The sequence below is a fragment of the Eulemur rufifrons genome, chromosome 7 (genome assembly GCF_041146395.1).
Source record: "Eulemur rufifrons isolate Redbay chromosome 7, OSU_ERuf_1, whole genome shotgun sequence".
NCBI lineage: Eukaryota > Metazoa > Chordata > Mammalia > Primates > Lemuridae > Eulemur > Eulemur rufifrons.
Window position 1 is genome coordinate 57437669 of NC_090989.1, and position 23200 is coordinate 57460868.

General features: G+C 35.5%; 1 protein-coding gene across 1 annotated transcript in view; it reads left to right on the forward strand.

The window, feature by feature from the left end:
• Positions 1–21880, forward strand: part of ATP6V1A (ATPase H+ transporting V1 subunit A) — a 55672-nt gene extending 33792 nt beyond the window's left edge. The window contains exons 7-15 of the mRNA XM_069472629.1: positions 1989–2151; positions 2717–2825; positions 9265–9387; positions 9482–9596; positions 10200–10263; positions 11489–11692; positions 16202–16296; positions 17678–17849; positions 19554–21880. Coding sequence (XP_069328730.1) covers positions 1989–2151; positions 2717–2825; positions 9265–9387; positions 9482–9596; positions 10200–10263; positions 11489–11692; positions 16202–16296; positions 17678–17849; positions 19554–19646 — 1138 coding nt within the window. The 3' untranslated portion in view covers positions 19647–21880. The remainder of the gene's footprint in view (positions 1–1988; positions 2152–2716; positions 2826–9264; positions 9388–9481; positions 9597–10199; positions 10264–11488; positions 11693–16201; positions 16297–17677; positions 17850–19553) is intronic.
• Positions 21881–23200: the final 1320 nt, after the last annotated feature.

Below are 23200 nucleotides of genomic sequence, written 5' to 3' on the forward strand. Positions count from 1 at the left end.
ACCTCTTCTCTCTTCATTCTGTATCTTACACTCTCTGTGGATGACTTCATCACTCTCCTGACTTAAATATTTGTCTATGTATGACTTGTACATTTGTATCTTCATCCCAGATTTCCCCTGAGCTCCAGACTCATACCTACTGCTGATTATACCTCTACTTCTGAATGTCCTAGAAGTGCCTCAAAGTCAGCATGTTCAAAACTAAAATCATCATTTTAATCACCACTCTATTCCTTGAAACTTGCTCATTTTTCTTGGTTGCCCCTCTCCACAATCATCATTATCATCTATCCAGTGGATGCTTAATCTAAAATCTGTGACTTCTCTCAAGGATTGTCCTTACCCTCCCACATCTAATTGTTCAACAAGTGCTTTTACTCTGTTCTCTAATTATCTTTTATTTACATGTTTATTCCCTACTCCAGATCCTAATTAAGACTCTCCGCCTAATTCCTGCAATAATCACATTTAAACAGACTTCTGTCTTCAGTCTGGCTTTCTTTCTAAGTGGTCCATACTACATAGTGGTCCATCTAAAAAATATATCTGATCCTGTGCTGTTGTTTGAAACTGTTAAAAGTACTCTTCTTTGCTCTTGAAACAAGTACACAATTTTAAACTCCTCAAAAAGCCACTTATGATCTGGCCATTGCTTACTTTCCAGTATTGTCTTAGCTATAATACTTAACTGCCCAACTACTTCCCTATACATCATCTTCTAGACATATTGTAGGACCTTTAATTCCTCAAGCAGTGGCCTCTTTTATCCCCGGCCTTTGGGCATGCTGTTCCATCTGCTTGGAATGTTATTGCCCTTCATTTGGCTAATTTCTGTTTTCTTTCAGGTTTTATCTACTTTCAGGAAGAATTTCCTAACCCCACTCCAATCCAGTATCAGGCTTTGCACTCTTTCCTTTGTACTCCACAGCACCCTGGATGTTCTCTGTGATAGCACTTTTCACACAGGATTGCTAAATTTGTAAGCTTTCCAGTCCCACCTTTATCCTAGGTTAGAAGTGATTTGACAGAGGTATATAGAATCATAGGAGAAATGTGACACCTTCTTAGTCTATCAAAGATTTAGAGAAGAAAAAAATTTTAATGCATATTAGTTTTATCTTGAGAAGTTTGTTGGTGTGATTAAAGATGCAATGTGTCTGTGAATTTTTATGATAAAAATACAATATTACAAAGAAGTTTCCCTTAGCATTACGTCCCATTTTTCCTGCCTAGAGTCTCCCCCACCGTACACACTCAATGTGAACACACACACACACGCACACACGCACACAAAGCAACATCCGCTTTCCTCTTCCCCCTAAAGGGTATTAGGGAAAGTTTGTTAGTGGCCGCTAAGTGATCCTATAATTACCACTTGACTCTCCAGTTTACACTACTGTATTTGAGCTTAGTGAGTATAGAAACATTGCTATCTTATTTACTGTTTGTTGTCTCTCCCGCTACTCCAAGGACAGTTTTTAGTACTTAGGAGGTACTCAGTAAGTAGTTGTTGAATGGATAAAGGGGGGATTGACTTAGCACCTTAAACAAAAACCTCTTTGATCATTAAACTTCATAGAAGGATATGAATTTCTTAGATCTTATTTTTGCCTCTGGAGCCAACTTTTCAGTTATTTATATTTTTTCTTTTAACTTTAATTTCCATATTTTCATGAATTTATGTGTTAAGAATATCATTAGTACTGTTTTATTTACCTTATTCACATATCCCTCTTCAACTTACAGAATGTACTTTCACTTTTCAGGTGTTGAAGATGATAGTGATGATTAAAGATAATAAAACATACACTATTATAGGTACAAACTGGGGGAGCAATTATTATATCTATATATTTTATATATGTATGTACAAATAAAAATATTTCAGAGTGCTTTCTTTATTTAATTTCTATTTTTGTGTAACTTAGCTACTTTATTTATTTTAATAATGTGAATAAAGTAATCCACAGTTTGTTTTCTTTGTCTAGGTGTGTACAGGGAGGAACTACTGCTATCCCTGGGGCTTTTGGCTGTGGAAAGACAGTGATATCGCAGTCTCTATCCAAGTATTCCAACAGTGATGTAATCATCTATGTAGGATGTGGTGAAAGAGGAAATGAGATGTCTGAAGTTCTCCGGGACTTCCCAGAGGTCTGCATATATAAAGCTTCAAATAATATTCTAGAGAAAATACCACTGATCAATGTTCATTGGCAGTTAATAAAGCTTTGTATTGGGTCTGGAGCAATGCTTTCATTCACTGCGGATCTTTTAAGGAATTTAAAAATTATACTTGTGACTAAATTTGTATATTCAAGGATGAGAATCTGAATTATTCAAAGTCAAACACTAGAAAGTTTTCTCTTTGTGGTCTGTTGGTTTTCACTTATTGGGAGAAATAAAATAGACAAAGCATTATAGATGTGAACTTTATATGGGCTTTATGATCTACTAGGTTACTGTAGTAATATTTCTTTTTTCATAAAATAATGTATTTCATTTATGAAATAGAAATAGAAATAGAATATGAAATAGAAATCTGTCTTCTTCACAGCACTGTGGAGCAGAGAAGAGAGGTTAGAGTGATGGGGAATATTACTTTGGGAACACTAATTGTAAGAGGGATTAAATATGGGCAAGTTGTTAAAAAAGGGCGGGGGGACTAAAATATTACCTTTTGAAAGTGGAGGATCACTAATAGATTTTTTACCTCTAGCTCACAATGGAAGTTGATGGTAAGGTAGAGTCAATTATGAAGAGGACAGCTTTGGTAGCCAATACCTCTAATATGCCTGTTGCTGCTAGAGAAGCCTCTATTTATACTGGTGAGTATATGAATTGGAATACAAGCAATTAATATCTGTTGTTAAGTTTAAAGCTATCTCCAAACTTATTCTTTTCCAAAGAACTTTTTTCTTTCATTCTAAAATACCTCTGTACATGCAATCACATTCCTAGCTTTAAAAAAATTTTTACTTATTATATCTTAAGAACAAATGAATATAAGACATATAGAGCTGCCCCAATCTTTTTAATGACTGTAAGATGATGTACTACTTTTCTACCTTTTTTCATTACATGTTTTACCATTGATCTATCTTTAAATATACCTGTACCTCTATAACTTGTAATATCAGCTTTGAATTATTAAATTTTTACTGAGGATGTAAGATAAAATTTGTGTGTTTACATATTACCTTCCGTCTTTGCTATTACTTCCATCCCAGCTTTTAGTACTTCTATTTCTACATTTTCAGGGTTTTTATAAAATTTACATTCTGTTCTGTAACTATAAATTCACTATTTGAATTAGCTTTGGACCTAGTAAAATGGAGTCAAGGGATTGGCAGTTCCTTGACTATAGTTTCTCCATTCATTTCTTGATTGGCTAAAATTTGATTTTTGGAAGTTTCTTCAAGAAAGGGTCATGGACACTGTATTCCCTGAATTCTTTTTTCTTCATAAATTTGATTTTTTTTCTGTTGCCTTTGAACTTTTAACAGTAGTTTGGCTGAATATAAAATTCTTGGATCAGGCCAAGGCAGGAGGATCACTTGAACCCAGGAGTTTGAGGTTGCTGTGTGCCAGGCTGTTGCCATGACACTCTAGCCCAGGCAACAGAGCAAGACTCTGTCTCAAAAGAAAAAGAAAAAAAAAAAAAACCACTAAAATTCTTGGATCAATATTTCTTTCTCTGAGAACTCAATCTAGAAAGATCTGAGGCTGGCCTGTTTTTTTCCCTTTAATGATCATTTTTCTTTTTTCCCCAAAAGAATTTCTCTTTAAATTTGAAGTCTCATAATTTTATTAAGATATATCCTAGTATTGATAGTTTTGATAAATTTTTCCCGAGACATAGTACACCCCTTTAATCTATGAATATATCTTTTATTTTGGAAAAATTTTGAAAATTGTATCTGAAATTTTTTTCTTTTCCATTATGGCTGTCTTCGTCAAATATACCAACTAGACATATTAGATGTCTGTTATCTGTTTTCCGTATATATCGTTTTCTCTCTAATCCTTTTTATTTAGCCTTTGCTTGTTTGTTCATAGGATAAGTGATGTTTATTCTTTGTGTTGCTTCTAATGAAAGCTTCATTTCTATAATGTTTATTTTTTCTTCCAGTTGTTTGTTGAGTTCCTGGCTCATTAAACATGTCTTCTTATCTTGTTATATATTCCTTGAGATTTTATTTTGTGGTAGGATGCAGTTCTAAGGTTTTCATTTTTTTACTAATTGTGGTCGGTTTTCACTGTCCCTTGGCAGATTCTTTGACCATCATTGTATTCTTCTTCTGTCCTTTTTTTCCTTATTTTATCTTTGTTTAGATATCCTATACTGATATTTATTATTATATTACCACTGCTTGTCTTTGTAGGAGATGGGAGGGGATGGCTGTGACTGGGGTCCAGGTCAGCAGGGATTCTTCATTGTGACCTGTGAAGTTTGTTATGGCATGGAGCTGTGTAAGGAAGTTATTTTACTCTTTACTTCTCTCCTGCCAACAGAAATCAGCAGCTGTAAGGACATTCACAGTGAATTCCTTCTCTTCCACCCTGCCTCACCCACTTTTCACTTAGTGAAAATAGAGAGTAATGCATGTGTTTTGTTTATCCCCACCTCCTTCCTTATCCTTGATGCCAAACTGAGTCCAAGGAACTCCTGCCATTAGCTATGTAGTTTCTTGCAGCTTTCCAAAAAAAGAATTCTTGGTTTTGCCCTGCAGGATGTACCTCCTAATTTGTAGAAGCTTCATCTGAGATGTACAGCCTGAGATGAATTCTTGGTGTTTTCCTACACCCTTGTTTGGTGTTCATCGCATTTAGGTGGCTTTTTTTTTTTTTTTTCTTTTTTTTTTTTTTTTAATTCATGATAAATTATTAAGTGAACAGTGCAAGTTAAAAACAATAGTTTCATATTTTTCCCCACCCCCCCCTTCCCCGAGTCAGCACCTTCAAGTGTTACCACTCCCCAAACAGTGAGCAATGCACTCATTGTGTAGGCATACCCCCATCCCCTCCCCCACCCCCCACCTCAGTCTGATGTCCAATTGGTGTCGTTCCCAGATTTGTATTTAGGTGATGATCAGGGAAACCAATTTTCTGGTGAGTACATGTGATGCTTGTTTTTCCATTCTTGGGATACTTCACTTAATATAATGGGTTCCAACTCTCTCCAGGAGAACCATAGAGATGTCGTATCTTCATCATTCCTTATAGCTGAGTAATATTCCATGGTACACATATACCACAGTTTACTAATCCAATCATGTATTGATGGGCATTTGGGTTGTTTCCACATCTTTGCTATTGTGAATTGTGCTGCTATAAACATTTGGGTACATGTGCCTTTGTTACAGAATGACCTTTTTTCCTTTGGGTATATGCCCAGTAATGGGATTGCTGGGTCAAATGGCAGATCTACTTGAATCTGTTTAAGATACCTCCATGCTTTCCACAGGGGTTGCACTAGTTTGCAGTCCCACCAGCAGTGTATTAGTGTTCCTGTCTCTCCACACCCACGCCAACATGTGTTGTTTTGGGTTTTTTTGATAAAGGCCATTCTCACTGGGGTTAAGTGATATCTCATTGTGGTTTTGATTTGCATTTCCCTGATGATTAGAGATGTTGAACACTTTTTCATATGTTTGTTAGCCATTTTTATATCTTCTTTTGAAAAATTTCTGTTCATGTCATTTGCCCACTTTTTGATAGGGTTGTTTGATTTTTTCTTGCTGATTTTCCTGAGTTCTAAATAGATTCTTGTTATCAGTCCTTTATCTGATGTGTAGTATGCAAAAATTTTTTCCCATTCTGTAGGTGGTCTGTTTATTCTCTGGACTGTTTCTTTGGCTGTGCAGAAGCTTTTTAATTTAATCAGGTCCCATTCATTTATTTTTGTTGCTGCTGTGATTGCCTTGGGGGTCTTCTTCATAAATTCTTTGCCTAGGCCAATGTCTGTAAGAGTCTTTCCTACATTTTCTTCTAGAATTCTGATTGTATCATGCCTAAGGTTTAAGTCTGTTATCCACCGTGATTTGATTTTTGTGAGAGGTGAAAGCTGTGGGTCCTGTTTCAGTCTTCTACAAGTGGCTAACCAATTCTCCCAGCACCATTTGTTGAATAGGGATTCTTGTCCCCAGGGTATATTCTTTCCCGCTTTGTCAAAAATTAGGTGACTATATGAGGATGGTTCTATATTTGGATTTTCTGTTGTGTTCCACTGGTCTGTGTCCCTGCACTTGTGCCAATACCAGGCTGTTTTAAGAACCACGGCCTTGTAGTATTGTTTGAGGTCTGGCAAATTAATACCTCCCATTTTGTTTTTGTTGCTTAAAATTGCTTTTGCTATACGGGGTCTTCTTTGATTCCATACAAAGTGTATAATTATGTTCTCTATGTCTGTAAAGAATGATGTTGGTAATTTAATAGGGATTGCATTGAATCTGTAGATCACTTTGGGTAGTATAGACATTTTAACAATGTTGATTCTTCCGATCCACGAGCATGGTATATTTTTCCATCTATTTGCAAGTTCTGCTATTTCTTTTCTCAGTGTTTCATAGTTTTCCTTATAGAGGTCCTTTACCTCTTTAGTTAGATATATACCTAGATATTTTATTTTCTTTGTTGCTATTTTGAAGGGTATTGAGTCTTTAATTTGGTTTTCCGATTGACTGTTATTGGCATATATAAATGCCTCTGATTTGTGTATATTAATTTTGTAGCCTGAGACTTTGCTGTATTCGTTAATCAATTCCAGGAGTCTCTTGGTTGAATCCTGGGGGTTTTCCAGATATAACATCATATCATCAGCAAAAAGTGAGAGTTTGATCTCTTCCTTCCCTATTTGGACTCCCTTGATTCTGCTCTCTTGCCTGATAGCTCTTGCAAGGACTTCCAATACTATGTTGAAAAGTAATGGAGACAATGGGCAGCCCTGTCTGGTTCCAGTTCTAAGTGGGAGTGCTTTCAGTTTTTCCCCATTCAGTATGATGTTGGCTGTGGTAGGTGGCTTTTTTCATTATTTTGTTGTGGAGCTAAATATGTCTTCTAGTTTTTAATGATTGAGTTGTATTTCTATATTTCTTGTTCTACTTGTGTGGTGGTAACTTTTATGAAGAGGAGAAAGTTACATATTCATCTGCCACTTTAAGATAGGAAATCTACATCATTCTTTGAAATGGCTGCACAGTATCCATTTGTATGGATATATCAATGTCTATTTAACCAGCATCCTTTTGGTGGACACTTAAATTCTTTGTAATTTTTTGCTATCACATGCAGTGCAGCACTAAAACATCCTTATGTGTGTGTGTTTTTTTTTTTTTTTTTTACATTGTTCTTTGTATGTTTTGTGGGCTTGTTTCTTTGCACATTTTTGTAGGGTAATTGCTTGGAAGTAAAGGTCCTGAGAATACAACTGTTAATGCAAATGTTAAATTCTGATAGCCCTTCAAAGGCCTAACAGTGAACAAGAGTTTCTGTTTTGCCACATCTTCAGTCTTAGTTTTTTCAACACATTCTTATGGTAATTATCAAGCATATAGAAAAGTTGAAAGAATATTACAGTGAACACCCATGTACCCAGCACCCAGATTCAACAACTGACATTTTAAGTATTCTTGCTTTATTAGATGCCTATTCAATCTGTATTTCTTAACAATGAGCTAGCGTCTTTCCTGTGTATATTAACCATTTAAAAACTGCCTTCTGTCCATTTTCCTTTTGGATGGTAGTTGTTTTTCATACTGATTTGTAAAGCCTGTTGATTGATAAATAAATAAGTCCTTTATTTGTAATGAGTAGCAAATATGTCCCAGTGTGTCATTTGATTTTGTCTGAGGTATTTTTTTCTTGTAGGCACTGATATCTTTAGATCGATGAGAGAGTTCTTATTTACTCATGTGTATCTATCTTTTCTACAAAGAGTCTGATACATACACACACACATACATACATACATATACACAGGTACAAATGTATTTTTTTTATCCCCATCTCCCTGCTTCTCCAAATGCCAAACTCAGTCCAAGAAACTCCTACCACTAGCCATGTAGCTTTTTGCAAACAAAGGATTTGTACATATACACAAATACAAGTATTGGTGATATTTCATCACAGACTTAAAATACAGGCATGCTTGTATAAGAGAGGTCTGTTTTTATCAGATTAAAATGTATGATAATTTTATATTTTTTAAGAATTTTATTTTACTTATATAAGCCTCTGCTTTTTTTAGTGGTAAAATAAAGGAATCAGGACATTAGATCTTGGGACTTTTATTATATAATGTAACAACAACTATACATTCCTAATCTCTTAGAGTTGCATAGTGCTTTGTACCTTTTGGACGGCATTTATATATATTTCACTTCATCTGATATATATTTTACAAGAATATGGCAGGAGTTACTCCATTTCAACAGATTAGGAAACCGCACTGGGAAATCAATTTATTTTGCTAAGGTTAATGACAGAACAGGAACTAGAACCCAAGACTTCTTTCTGTATGTTAGTTTCTTATAAATGGTTTACTGTGTGTGAATTAACAGCACAGGACCTGATCTACATAGCAGAATGATCTGGATACTTGAAATATTATTCATGTTAATAACATTTGTTACTTTTGAAAAATAACCAAACAAGGTAATTAGTTGAGGAGTATTTATATATGCATGGGTGTGTGTGTATATGATATATAGACAGAAGCTACATTTGAAAATTACTTTCAGACTTAATTATTTCAACAAAAAGTAGAAAAAAAAGTCTTTTCCTGCTTTCTAAAATGTGTATTGTATTAGGGTTGGCTAGGCTATGGCATCAAGTAATTCCAAACATATATTTGCTCAGTATCATAGATACTCATTTCAGGTGTTCAGGGGGCTCTTTATCATTCTGGGCTGGCATTCAGACTGAAATGAGCCCTTCCATTTTTAATACATGGCTTTAAGGGTTCCTACGCGTTCTATCCATTTCAATAGGCCAGAAGGAAGAAAGAGTATGTGACTTGCCAGGCCATAAAACACATTATTTTGACTCACATTCCATTAGCCAGGGGTTAGTTACATGGCCATATCTAAATGCACAGGTTGCTAGGGAATATAGTTTAGCTGTATGCCCAGAAGCAGAGAAAGAACAGATTTCCCGGGACAGCTAGCAGTGTACTTCATGTACTTATTGCTTTAAGTTTTCTTAAGGGTGAAAAGGTCAGGATTTTATATTGTAGCATTGTAACTTCTAATATTCTTCTCAATTTAGGGATTACGCTGTCAGAATATTTCCGTGACATGGGCTATCATGTCAGTATGATGGCTGACTCTACCTCTAGATGGGCTGAGGCACTTAGAGAAATCTCTGGTCGTTTAGCTGAAATGCCTGCAGGTAGGTCTTTGTATTGCTTTCATGTAAGTAAGACTGATAGGATTTGGGGGGCTGGCTTAGAACCTCTCTTTTTAAATTTCTTTTCCTTTTTCAGATAGTGGATATCCTGCATATCTTGGTGCCCGTCTGGCCTCTTTTTATGAGCGAGCAGGCAGGGTGAAATGTCTTGGAAATCCTGAAAGAGAAGGGAGTGTCAGCATTGTAGGAGCGTAAGCACCCAAACTATTTACTTTTCAAAAGAAAAAAAAGTCATTTATTTTAAAGAGAGAATATTTAGCTTCCTTTGGGAACAATGATTCTTAATGGGGTTGCACCCCAGAGTCACCTAAGGAACTCTTTGAAGATACACATGTTTAGGTCATCTCTGTATGTTCTGGTTCAATAGGTTTGACTTCACTGATTTACTATATTCAAGTCACAATATCTTAGGAATAATTTAGAAAGTTATGGACATATTAAGATGAGATTGCATCATGATAAAAATAGTAAAGTTGCCTGATCACTGCATAGAGCCATACTTTGTGCTCAGAGCTTTTCCTACCCTGCTTCCTCTATTTGATTAGAATAATGAAGCTGATTATAATAAAATATGTCTCATTTTTCATACTAGAAGGTGTTCAATAGTTGTCATTCTTATTTGTAACTTAAATACTGGCTTTTGTTTAAAATTGTCTTATAAGATTTTCTTTTCAAAGGTGTCATTTCTAAAGTTATTTACATTTAAATTGACTTTCAAAAAATTGACTTTTATATATGTTATTTTTCATAAGCATTTCTAATGACTGCATTTTTTTTTTTTTTTTTTAATTTAGAGTTTCTCCACCTGGTGGTGATTTTTCTGATCCAGTTACATCTGCTACTCTTGGTATTGTTCAGGTATGTCTTTTCCCTAGTGTAGTTAACTTCTGAGCCTTCCCCCTCCGCCTCCCTCCTCATTCTAATGTTATCTAATGTAATTGTTGTGAAATATTTAGTTTAGTCTCTAAAGACTAGGCAATGGTAAAGTCTGTTTTAGGAATATTCTTAACACTGAGAGTAACCCTAGTTATAGAAAAAAATATAACAAATATAAGTGTATGGCAAAACTCAAAAGTTTATTTCTCTTCACAATATGGTCCAAGGGTCTCTTCTATCCAGTAATAATTCAGAGTTCAGGGCTCCTTCCATATTATGGGCCCACCATCACGTAGCCTGGTAATCATCTGCATCTGGCTGGCACAACTGGAAACTATAGGCTCAGAAGTGACTCAGTCACTCCATTCATTCTGTTAGCCATACCAGATGACAGCAAGGATGGAAAAGTAGAGTTTCAGCACAGGCAGTGGCTTCCCAGTTACAAGGCATGAATTTTAGTGGCTACCTAGCCAGATTGGCCATTAAAAGAAGCCTAAATAAAAGATGTATACAAATCAGAGTTACAGTTTAAAAAAAAAAAAGGTTGATATATGTATATGTGTATTATTTGTGTGAGAAAAACATGTTTCTGTCAGAATCAGGTAAAAAGAAATGGCAGAGGCTAAATTTACAACTCTCAAGGTCTTTAACATTTGCTAAAATTTTGAGTTTTAAATTGTGGGGAAAGAGAGAGCAAAGTTAGGAATGCATAAAATCTGTGAATGTTTGGCCTCAGAAAAATCACTGTCAGATCTTACTGGATTGGCCCTTCATGGTAGAGAACTCAATTTAATCAGAACATCTAGAGGTTTTTAATCCAAGTGAAGTGTCTATTCCATCTAAATAAACTTCTTCCGGTTCATCTGTTTATATTGTACATTAATAATCTTCTAAAGGGTCAATTCTTACTTTTGCTATCAGATTTGACATACTATTAAACAAATTCAGATAAATTTTGAATTTGATTTGTAGGTATTATCCACCCTAAAAATGCAAAGACTACATTTTTAATTGACATTTCCTGAAAGTTTTATTCTATTTCAATTACACTTGGTATATACTGAAAGGATATATAATTTGGCCAGTAAATTATAGGGTTGCATATTTAGGAAAAAGAAATATACTTCAATTTTTTTTAATTTTTGTTTTTTAAGAAAAATTATTGGTTTGGTTTTTTGTTTTGTTTTGTTTTGTGTTTTTTAATCAGGTATTCTGGGGCTTAGATAAGAAGCTCGCTCAACGTAAGCATTTCCCTTCTGTCAATTGGCTCATAAGCTACAGCAAGTACATGCGTGCCTTGGACGAGTACTATGACAAACACTTCACAGAGTTTGTTCCTTTGAGGACCAAAGCAAAGGAGATTCTGCAGGAAGAAGAAGACCTGGCAGAAATTGTACAGCTTGTGGGGAAGGTAAGTTGTTGAATCTTATGGAGGATAGATCTGTGGGTTATACTGGAGTGTTATAAAGACAGATAAAACCTTAGATATACAGGTTGCCTAGCAAAATAAATATTTATTAAATATTTTTACCACTAATTGAAATAATTTTCCTTTGTAGCACTTAGCATGGTCCTGGATATATTGTAGGTAAGAAAGAAAGAAACACTTGATTTACTTTTGTTTCTTGAAATGGAATATAACCATCACCAACCAAATTAGAGATAGGTTAAGATTTGTGAACACACATTTTTGTAGGAGCACTAGGGCTAGGTATCAGAAGGATTGGATTCTAGTTCCTCCAGTATAACTATGTGACCTTAAACAAGTGACTTAACATTCCTGTGTCTGTGTCTTGGTGTTTCAAAGGAAGATGTTACAATTAAATTTAGGCAAATTAAATCACAGAATCAAATGACTTCTCAGATAGTGTGCAATGCTAGTTTGGTTCTGTTTTTATTATATCTTATAAAGTCACCTCCCAATTTTTCCAACAAAGGATAATATTATCAGATAGCTAACATGTCTAGCATGTATTAAATAGTCATTATTTGTAGAAGAGTACTGTAGCCCTATAAGAGGAAAAGCAGAAGACCTGCAAAATGAGATAAAGACAGTACAAGAAAAGAAAATTATAGCCTCATTTTGTTTATGAATATAGGTATAAAATATTAAATATTAGCTTATTAGAGCTAATAGGGTATTAAAAATGATAATGCATCGTGAGCAAGTAAAGTTTTTCTCAAGAATGCAAATATGATTAGACACAGAAAATCTATTATTGTAATTCAGCCATGTAACTAATATAATGGAAAAAGGATATCTTAATGTGGAAAAAATATTTGATGTTCACTATTTAACTATGATTTTTAGAAACCTCTTATCAAACAAGGAATAGAAGGAAACTTCCTTAATTTGTTAAAAATAATATACTGAAACATAGGGAAAACATTTTACTTAATGGAGAAATTTCAGATGCATTTCATTTGAAAATTAGAATTAAGACAAGAGTGCCTACTATCACTGTGTTTAGTCGAATACCAAAGGTCCTGACCAATGATGTAAGAAAAGAAAAAAGAAAAGTTGTAAAGAAGAGATAAAAAATATCATTATTTGTAGATAATGTGCTTGTATAACTAGAAAAATAACAGAATTAACAGAAAAACAGAAAATTATAAGTCTGGTGAGGAGTTTTAATTCAAGATAAACACAAATCCAGAGAATGTCTCTACACTAGCAATACCAATTTGCAAATAAAACTAAAAATAAGGTGTTCACAATAGCAACAAAAACTAGAGTGTAGGGGCCAGGTACAATGGCTCATGCCTGTAATTCTAGCACTTTGAGAAGCTGAGGCTGGAAGATTGCTTGAGCTCAGGAGTTTGAGACCCTATCTCTACAAAAAATAGAAAAATTAGCCAGTTATGGTGGTGCGCACCTGTAGTCCCAGCTACTTGGGAGGCTGAGATAGGAGGATCACTTGAGCCCAGGAGTTAGAGATTGCAGTGAGCTATGTATGATGCCACTACACTGTAGCCCAAGTGACAAAGCGAGACCCTGTCTCTGAAATTAAAACAAAACAAAACAAAACAAAAAAACGCTGAAGTGTAGGAAGTAACTAGAAATATATATTTCTTCTATGGGAAACACTTTTGCATCAATAAATGAAACAGAAGATGATCTGAAAACAGAGACAGTTCATGCTGTGGGATGGAATGACTTACTAAAAAGATGCCACTTCTCTTGAATGGTAAATTCTGTGTGATGCTAGTCAGGTTTCTAGTTGAATCTTCTGAGCAAATCAGTAATCATTCTAAAATTCACCTGATGTCACAAAGATTCACAACCTTAAAAAACAATAGTGAAGAGGGAGCTCTTTTCCTATTGAATAAGGGGAAATACAAAACCATAATAACAAAAACACTGTGTGGTTTTAGTGAAGTAACAGACAAATAGAACAGTGGAACAGAACAGGGATAGACTCATGACTATATGAACCATTGACAATGCAAAAATGATACCACAAATCAAGTAACAGGAAGATGGATTGTTTTAGTCAATGATGGAAACTATTTACTATTTGAAGGAAATTAAAATTAGATTGCTACCTAATTCCGCATACAAAGTTAGACTCCAAATAGATTAGCAATTTAATCTATCTGGGAAAGATAGGACTTTCCGGGTAATAGGAAACAAACAGTAAGAAAATATCTTTGTGATCTAGGGTTGGAAAAGGACTTTTTAGACTCCCATAAGCATAAACACTAAAACAAAACCAAAAAAAAAGTTTAAGGATTTTTGTTCAGTAAGGGCCTACCATGGATAAAAGTAACAGACCAATGACATTGGGAGAGGAAGTTTGCAACATCTAAAACTGATGGATGAATATCTAAAATGTGCAAAGCTCTCCTACAAGTTAACAAGAAGCCTGGAACCCCAACAGAAATGTGGCCAAAGGAAAGAACAGACACGTTATAGAAGAGGAAACCCAGAAGACTAGCAGGCCTGTGGAAAAATGCTCAGACAACAATGAGATATCACATTACATTGGTTAGAATGACAAAAATTAGAAAGCTGTGTCTTGCTAGGCGTTGTGGGGTTAGAGGAACTGGTGTACTCTTGGTGGACGTATCATCTGATGCTGCCTTTGTGGCAAACAGTCTGATAGGACTTGCTTGCATACTCTGGGAGGTAGCAGTTCTGCTTCTAGATATTTATCTCCAAAGAAATTCTCAAACATGCCCTTAAGTGGACACTTGTGGTGGCAGGGAATTAGAGGAAATTTTAGATGGAAGGTAAAATAGGGAGGATACACAGCACAGAGAATGAATTCTACAAGAGCTTAAAGCAGGAAAATACATGACACACAGCCACATGTATGGATCTTAAAAACAAAGTACCAATGACACGAGTAAGAGTGCTTTATATAATAAAAAACATTGGCACAAAATAAAACACATTTTAATGTTTACCTGTGCTTAAAGAGAGGACTAGGGATAAAAGGGATTTAAAAAGAAAAAAAGAAATAAAACAGGTAAGCACATACTTCATAGTTCTAAACCACCATGTAATGTTAAAAAAATTTAACTGCTTTGGGGCTTCATAGATTTCTGTGAAACAAACCTAAGAATGAGAATTCAAATAATTAAGATAGCAAGCCAGGCCGGGCGCGGTGGCTCACGCCTGTAATCCTAGCACTCTGGGAGGCCGAGGTGGGCGGATCGTTTGAGCTCAGGAGTTCGAGACCAGCCTGAGCAAGAGCGAGACCCCATCTCTACTAAAAAATAGAAAGAAATTATATGGACAGCTAAAAATATATATAGAAAAAATTAGCCGGGCATGGTGGTGCATGCCTGTAGTCCCAGCTACTCGGGAGGCTGATACAGGAGGATCGCTTGAGCCCAGGAGTTTGAGGTTGCTGTGAGCTAGGCTGACGCCACGGCACTCACTCTAGCCTGGGCAACAGAGTGAGACTCTGTCTCAAAAAAAAAAAAAAAAAAAAAAAGATAGCAAGCCAGGATGTAAAGAAGTATTTCAAGAAAAGAACATCAATCTGTTTGCACACTAATGTTCATGGCAGCACTATTCATAATAGCCAAGAAGTAGAAGTAACTCAAATGTCTGTCTCAGGATGGATGGATAAACAATGTGGTGTATACATACAATGGGATAGTATTCAGTCTTAAAAAGCAAGGAGGCTGGGCGAGGTGGCTCATGCCTGTAATCCTGCCACTCTGGGAGGCTGAGGCAGGAGGATCGCTTGAGCCCAGGACCATCCTGAGCAACAGAGCAAGACCTCATCTCTACAGAAAGTAGTCACCTTGTGTGGTGGTGGATGCCTGTAGTCCTAGCTACTTGGGAGGCTAAGGCAGGAGGATACTTGAGCCCATGAGTTCGAGGTTGCAGTCAGCTGTGATGACACCACTATACTCTAGCCCAAGCAACAGAGTGAGGCCCTGTCTCAAAAAAAATAAGGAAATTTTGTCACATGCTTTACCGTGGATGAACTTTGAGGACATTATGCTAAGTGAAATAAGCCAGTCACAAAAAGACAAATATTGTGTGATTTCACTTATATGTGGTATCTAAAGTAGTGAAATTCATAGAAAGTAGAGTGGCGGTTACCAGGGGCTGAGGGGAGAGGAGAAAGGGGAGTTAATGGGATCTTTGTTTGTTTTGGGGGAGTTAATGTTTAATGGATGTAGAGTTTCAGACTTGAAAGATGGAAAAGTTCTGGAGATCTGATTGACAGCAATGTAAATATACTTAGCATTACTGAACTGTATGCTTAAAAATGGTTAAGAGAGTAAATTTTATGTTATGTGCTTTTTGCCACAATAAAAAAAAGAACAATCAAAAAAGCTGTTATAAAGTGAACTTATTAGTGCTAAGTGATTGTGTGTTGATTATATAGTTTCTGCTTGCCACCATTGGTCCCACATTGTATAAGTCAATTTCTAAAAATATCTTTTTCTCTTCTAGGCTTCTTTAGCAGAAACAGATAAAATCACCCTGGAGGTAGCAAAACTTATCAAAGATGACTTCCTACAACAAAATGGATATACTCCTTATGACAGGTAAACAATACTGATTTTGTTTTTTTATTTGAGGATTTTCTGTTGTTTTGGTGAAGGAGCTGCCTACACATTAAGAACATTTTTTTTCACCTCATACAGGCTCATATACTCTTGGCTCTATATTGGTATATTTTGTATATTCATAGCAGACATCTAATGACCTAATGTTTCCTTGTCTTGATTTGCTCATTTGTCCAGTTATGGCAGTATTTTCACTCATATAATCATCTATAATTAGATTAATTTGTGGCTTGGTGTGCAGAACCTGGGGATCATTGCCTCCCTCAGAAGCTTTCTTCACATCTTCTTTCCACTGCTCATATTTCTTTTACTTTTTTCCTAAATAGTTATGTTCTGCTTTCTTTCCTCATTTCCCTAAAGTCCTATTTCTCTTTCTTTCTACAAAAGTCCCTGTTATAACCCTGCCCAGTGCTTGCTTTTTCTCAGTATTGTCTGTGCTACTGCCAAGGCTTGTTTAAAGTTCTCATTTCTTTTAGACTTTGAGAATTTGAGCCCTTTCATCCCAGGCTATCTTTTCTCCCTCAAATTTTGTTTGGTCCCATATAAAACTGAAGAGGGAATTGAGCAAGTAGGATTACCAGAATGTAGGGCAAGCAGAAAATACGCCAATCTATTGTAAACCTCAGAAACCTGCTACATCAGGAACTTAAGAAGCCTAGGAACCACCCACACAAAGATATTTCAACAAGGGAAAAGTCCTTTGGAAAGGGTTTAATAGGAGTATACATGAAATTGTATATGCAAATATGTTTTTAAATGTGCCAGGAGGTGGGTGAGACCCTGTATGCTCGAAGTTGAATATTTGTTCATGTGTCTTCGTAATTAAAAGGTATGGGTAAATGGAAATGAACATATGAAGGGGATAGGAACTACTGTTAACTTTAGGGACTTGCAGTTTTCTGCTTTCCTATTATTCATTAAACCCTAACCCACTATCACAAGGGAGTCTTTACAACTCAGTTATTTTACCATTTGGGTTACTTATTTAACTGCATTGTACAAAAACAAACCCTTGGAGAGTCATTAGCTTACAGCAATACTGTTTCACTGTTTCTCCTGTTTAGTGACTTTAATAGAAAAATAAACATCACCCTTAAAATAAATAAAGGAATATATATCTCCATCTATGCTATCTCCTGAGATATCTCTCTGTCCAAAAACTCTGGTTAAGTTGTTATTGGTCTTTTCCACTATTCTTTTTTTCATTCCTTATCCATCATCCAATAAATATAAACAGTATGCATATTTAAATAAAGAAACTAATGCTCTGGTAGTTTATAGATAAACCAAGTTTTATATAAAGGATGAAACTACTTTGGAGTTTGTTTATGTTAATTTTTTTGACCTTCATTTATCCCAGGTTCTGCCCATTCTATAAAACAGTAGGGATGCTGTCCAACATGATTGCATTTTATGATATGGCCCGTAGAGCTGTTGAAACCACTGCCCAGAGTGATAATAAAATCACATGGTCCATTATCCGTGAGCACATGGGAGAGATCCTGTATAGACTTTCCTCCATGAAATTCAAGGTATATTTTGTTTCTGCTGTGACTTTTTTTAGTAGGAAATGTTTCTTTTTAATTTTTCTGACTCTTTGAGTCCCAAACCTGGTGTGTGAAACTTGCACCTAACTTTTCCACACATTACTCAGTTTGTGTAAAACCAATACAGCCCTCAAAGTTATGTTCAAGTAGGAGTTCTGATGATAAAAATTATAGTATGTCATGTCTAACGTAAATGCTGATGTGTTTTCCCTTTTGTCTTAGCTGCCAAGCAATTTAGAGCTTAATTCACGGCTGAGCAGCAATTACCTTACTTCAAGTGCCTATTAATGTCTAGCCCCCATGTTCTTCTGCTCTGTTTACTTCTTTTAAATATCATGTATTACACATCATTTTTAACTTTTAAGTGGCCTCTTGTTCTTTTGGAAGTACACGAGATAAAAATAGAAAATGAAATTGTTAGTAAAAAAATGTGTAAGATTATTTTTAAAATATTTGATTAGTTGAATTTTATTTAATTATTTGTAAGTTATAACATCCAGGCATATTTACTAATCACCTATTGAGAATGATTCTCTGAATGTATATGCAATATAAAATTTTAAAAAAATATATATAGTGTGCGTTTATACTATAGATTTAAAGTAAACCTGTGCAAATAGATAGTCACTGTATCAAGAATTTAAAAACATTCACGCGGCCGGGCGCGGTGGCTCACACCTGTAATCCTAGCACTCTGGGAGGCCGAGGTGGGCGGATCGTTTGAGCTCAGGAGTTCGAGACCAGCCTGAGCAAGAGCGAGACCCCATCTCTACTAAAAATAGAAAGAAATTATATGGACAGCTAAAAATATATATAGAAAAAATTAGCCAGGCATGGTGGTGCATGCCTGTAGTCCCAGCTACTCGGGAGGCTGAGACAGGATCCCTTGAGCTCAGGAGTTTGAGGTTGCTGTGAGCTAGGCTGACGCCACGGCACTCACTCTAGCCTGGGCAACAGAGAGAGACTCTGTCTCAAAAAAAAAATAATAATAATAAAAAAAAAATAAAAACATTCACGCCCTTTGGGTCCTATCATTCCACTTTGAGATATATAGACCAAGAAAATAATCAGATTTTCGATTTGGATATATGTAAAAGGTTGTTTGAGATAATTTCTTATAGTGTGATTAAAGTTATATTTTTTCTATTTATATACTCATTGTATCAAATTAACATTTTAAGGTATTGTTTTAGTGTCATTAAATATTCTTCTGTAGCATTATTTTGTGGCTGAAGAGTATTATTTTTCTGTTCTTAGGCATTTAGAAAATTTCCAGTTGGTGTGGACAACCGTGTAGTTGTTTGAGTAGTTGGTTTTGTGCATTTTCCTTGTTATTTCCTAAATTTTACTTTTCCATCCCAGTGTGATACTATCGGACCTTGAGTAGTAAATTCTGGTTTGATTAAATTAATTCCTAATTATCATATGCATGCAGTCATATTATTAAGACATCCAATGTGTGATGTTGCATAATTTCCCAATATTGTGCATGTTGTTGAGGATAAAGCCATTGGCCATTGCATGTAGTTAGCAGGCAAAATACAACATTTAAATTTTGTTTTCTCTCTGTTTGGTTGGATTATGACTCTTAACGTCAGTACTCAAAATATATTAAATACAAGTAACTTACTGTACATTGTGAAAATTATTTTCCAAAGGCAAATTGAATTTGTCATGTCTTTTTTTCAGGATCCGGTGAAAGATGGTGAGGCAAAGATCAAAAGCGACTATGCACAGCTTCTTGAAGATATGCAGAATGCATTCCGTAGCCTTGAAGATTAGAACTGTGATTTCTTTCCTCCTTTGCCTCAGCAAGCTCATATGTGTATATTTTCCTAAATTTCTCATCTCAGACTCTTCGCTTCTCTGTTGTGCAGCTTTGAGACTAGTGCCTATGTGTGTTATTTGTTTCCCTGTTTATTTGGTAGGTCTTATATAAAACAAACATTCCTTTGTTTTAGTGTTGTGAAGGGCCTCCCTGATCCTTTGTCCAAAGTGGTGAATGTAGTAAATATGATATATAATGGCTATACTACTGTAAACTTGTATGTAGAGTGATGACACTCCTTGTCATAAGTTTGCCCTTTCCTCATCTCCATTAAATTGTAAACAGGACTACTGCATGTACTCTCTTTGCAGTGGATTTGGAATGGAAGGCCAGATTTCTATACCTTTTGACAGGTACTTTTTGAAATGACTGGGTGTCTATGAGATAAGGTCATTTGCAGCTTAGCATTTTGCAAAGTAATTGCTTTGCAGGAAATATTTACTTTTTAAAAACATAAATGATTAATGTTCCAATTATGCATTGCTTCCCCAACATAAATCAGGAATATTTATGGGAAACTGTTGGGAACTATACTGTATTAAAACAGGCATTTGTGGGATTCAGCACAATATGTGAATCAGTATCCTCAAAAAAGTGAAAAAAGAGCCAGGCAGTCAAACTTAGTTAGATCAACATTGTCTTATTAAAGCATATTTTACTTCACTAGGAAAAATTCAGTATCAAGGACTATTATACACTGCATTACTAGGAAATTCTTTTTTAAATTATATTTAAAACAATCACTAAAAACTTGATCCACATCACGCTCTCTTTTCCTCAAACATCTTAGAAGCATAAGCTTCTAAGAATCATGTGGCAGTGTGATGGGCAGTCATATGCCATAGAGAAGATATTTAGTAGTGGTTAAAGGTTGTTTACACCTTTAAGGACCAGCTGGGCTGTAGAGATTCTTGGGGCCAGAGTGGCATTATGTTTTTACAAAATAATGACATCTGTTACATGTTTGCATGTTCATTTTCTTGTTGAATTTTTGAATAGCCAGTTTACCAATGCTTGAAAATATTACTTCTTTCATGGGGTTTTTGATTCACTGGTTCAAAAGGTTCTCTCAGAATATCTATGGCTGCAGCAGCATGACAGTTTCCATTCTGTTTAGTAGGGATGAAATTCTTGTATCTGCTGATAAGAGAATCTGGGTCACGTGGAAAAGATCATTTTATCCTGTCTTTTAAATATATGTTTAAAAATAACCTCTGTGTTTGTATAAGACGACGCACTGTAGAATAGCTCTGAGAGCAACGGGTTCCCGTTAACTCTTTCTGACCAATAGTGCTGGCACCATGGCTTCCTCTTTGGGAAGAGGGAGGGGGATGTGAACATGTTTAACAATCTCAAATACCCAAATGTAATAGCATAAATAAATTGTTTATTTTATGCCTTGGTATGTTATTTAAAATTTTAGGTAGTGCATTTCTTTTGGTCTGTTAAAGAAAGATGCAATTGGTAGAGAATTCAAATATAGTTTTGTTTAAATCTTTGCAGATTGCATGTTTTTACAGTGACCTGTTACCAAGGAAAGGTATTCTTCCATATTAGTTTTTTTAACCTTTCAAAATTTTGACAGATAAAAATTATGCAATAATTTGTTGAGATGTGGACTTAATGGTGCTGCTTAATCAGTTTGCTTCCAATGTGGCCTCCTACCCAGAGGCCCTAAGACTAGTGGAAATTAAACGATTTCAAAAAGTTTCTATTCCTACCTTAAACCTACCAGAAAACTAGGATTGTGATAGTGATGAATGATATGATGAAGAAAGTTTGACCAAATTTGTTTTTGGTATTTTGAATTTGAGTCATTCTTAGTCATTTTGAGAATGTTGATGTATGAGTGTGAAAATGCTAGAGAAACTATGCTCAGATATTCATTGTAGGTCTCCCTTCACCTATATGTTGTAGAATTTCAGATTGGTCACTGATCGTATTTCTTTAGGAAGAATGTGTTAAATTACAACGATCTTTTAAAAAGATGATGCAGTTCTATATTTATTGTGCTGTGCCTGGTCCTAAGTGGAGCCAGTTAAACAAGTTTCATATGTATATTTCCAGTGTTAAATCTCACACATTGTACCCTTTGGAACTTTCCCATCCTCAAGAGTGAATTGAAGAGGCCATATATATTGCCTCCTTATCCTTGAGATTTCACTATCTTTATGTTAAAAGTTGTGTATAATTGTTAAAAAAATCTGTGAAAGAATAAATAGTGGATTTAAATTAACTTTTCTTTCTTTCTTTTTTTTTTGTGTGGCAAGATCTGCTAGAAAACATGCACCTTATATTTTGACATGGTGTTTGGACAGGACTTTTTAAATTTTTTTCTTGCTTTCTTTATAGATTGTTACTTAAGATTTTGAAATTGAATTGCAGCCCTCACTATAGCCTGCAAAAAGTCCTATAATCATATCACACAGTGATTTGGAAATACACTACAGAGAATCTCATGCAATTCTGAATATTACTTGAAATTGAGAAAGTGATTATTTCCAAAAATTCACTTCTGAATTAAAGGAGATCAGTGATACTCATTTCCATTTTTGACAAGTAAACTAAAGCCTGTAATTCATGATTTTGCAAGCCAAACGACTTAAGGTCCGATGTAGCAATATGCATTGTAGCAATCCAATATGTTACCTAGGACATACTTTATTTGCTTAAATGTTGTATTTTTAACAATTTCCAAAGCAGTGAAGAAGCAGTATGAATAAACAACTCTGTATTATATTGAGTGAGTCAAAAGTGGGGTGTGATAAAATGCTATTGAAGTTCTAAGAGGTTAGCTTGAATTCCTCCCAGAAGTTGATTCTGAGACAAGTATTTGAGTTTAAGTAGTTTGTTTGGGAGATGACACCAGGAACCAGCAGTAGGGGAGTGGAGAATTGAGACAGAATGGAAGGAAGCCAATAAAAGTGTTCATTATCAAGCAAGTTAACACTTTGGACTGTGGAGCACAATCCTGCTGGGGAGTTCTGAGAGCAAGTGAAGAACACACATCTCAGTTATCCCACCTGGGGTGCAGAAAACCAAGGTACTGCCATCAGTCATTCATTGACAGCCAGCTACTGTCAGTCTTCCATTGAAAGCTGTTCCCGCAAAGAGGAGAAGAGGAGAGTTAATGCCCAGCACCTACATACGGGTAGATCAGGCACAGGTGGCCACAGAAAACCCTCTCCCAAAATATTTAGGTGCTGGCAGTTGGGAGGTTGGGCTGGTATGCACTAAAATGGTAGTAGTGGCTGAGGAGATAAAAGTGGGACACCATTAGCAACAACTTCAGGCTTCTCACAAACCCAGGAAAAAAAAAGTTATTCAGTCAGTAACTGAAAAGCCATTCTGCAAATTAAGGAAACACCGTGTGAAAGGATCAGGGACTCTCTTGAAAGAAAAGATGTTTCTTAAACCATAATTACTACACACTAATTATGGTCATAAGTAAACAAATGGCATTTAATGCTCCTGCAAGTAAAGCAGGTTCTTAGCTTTTGATGAAAAT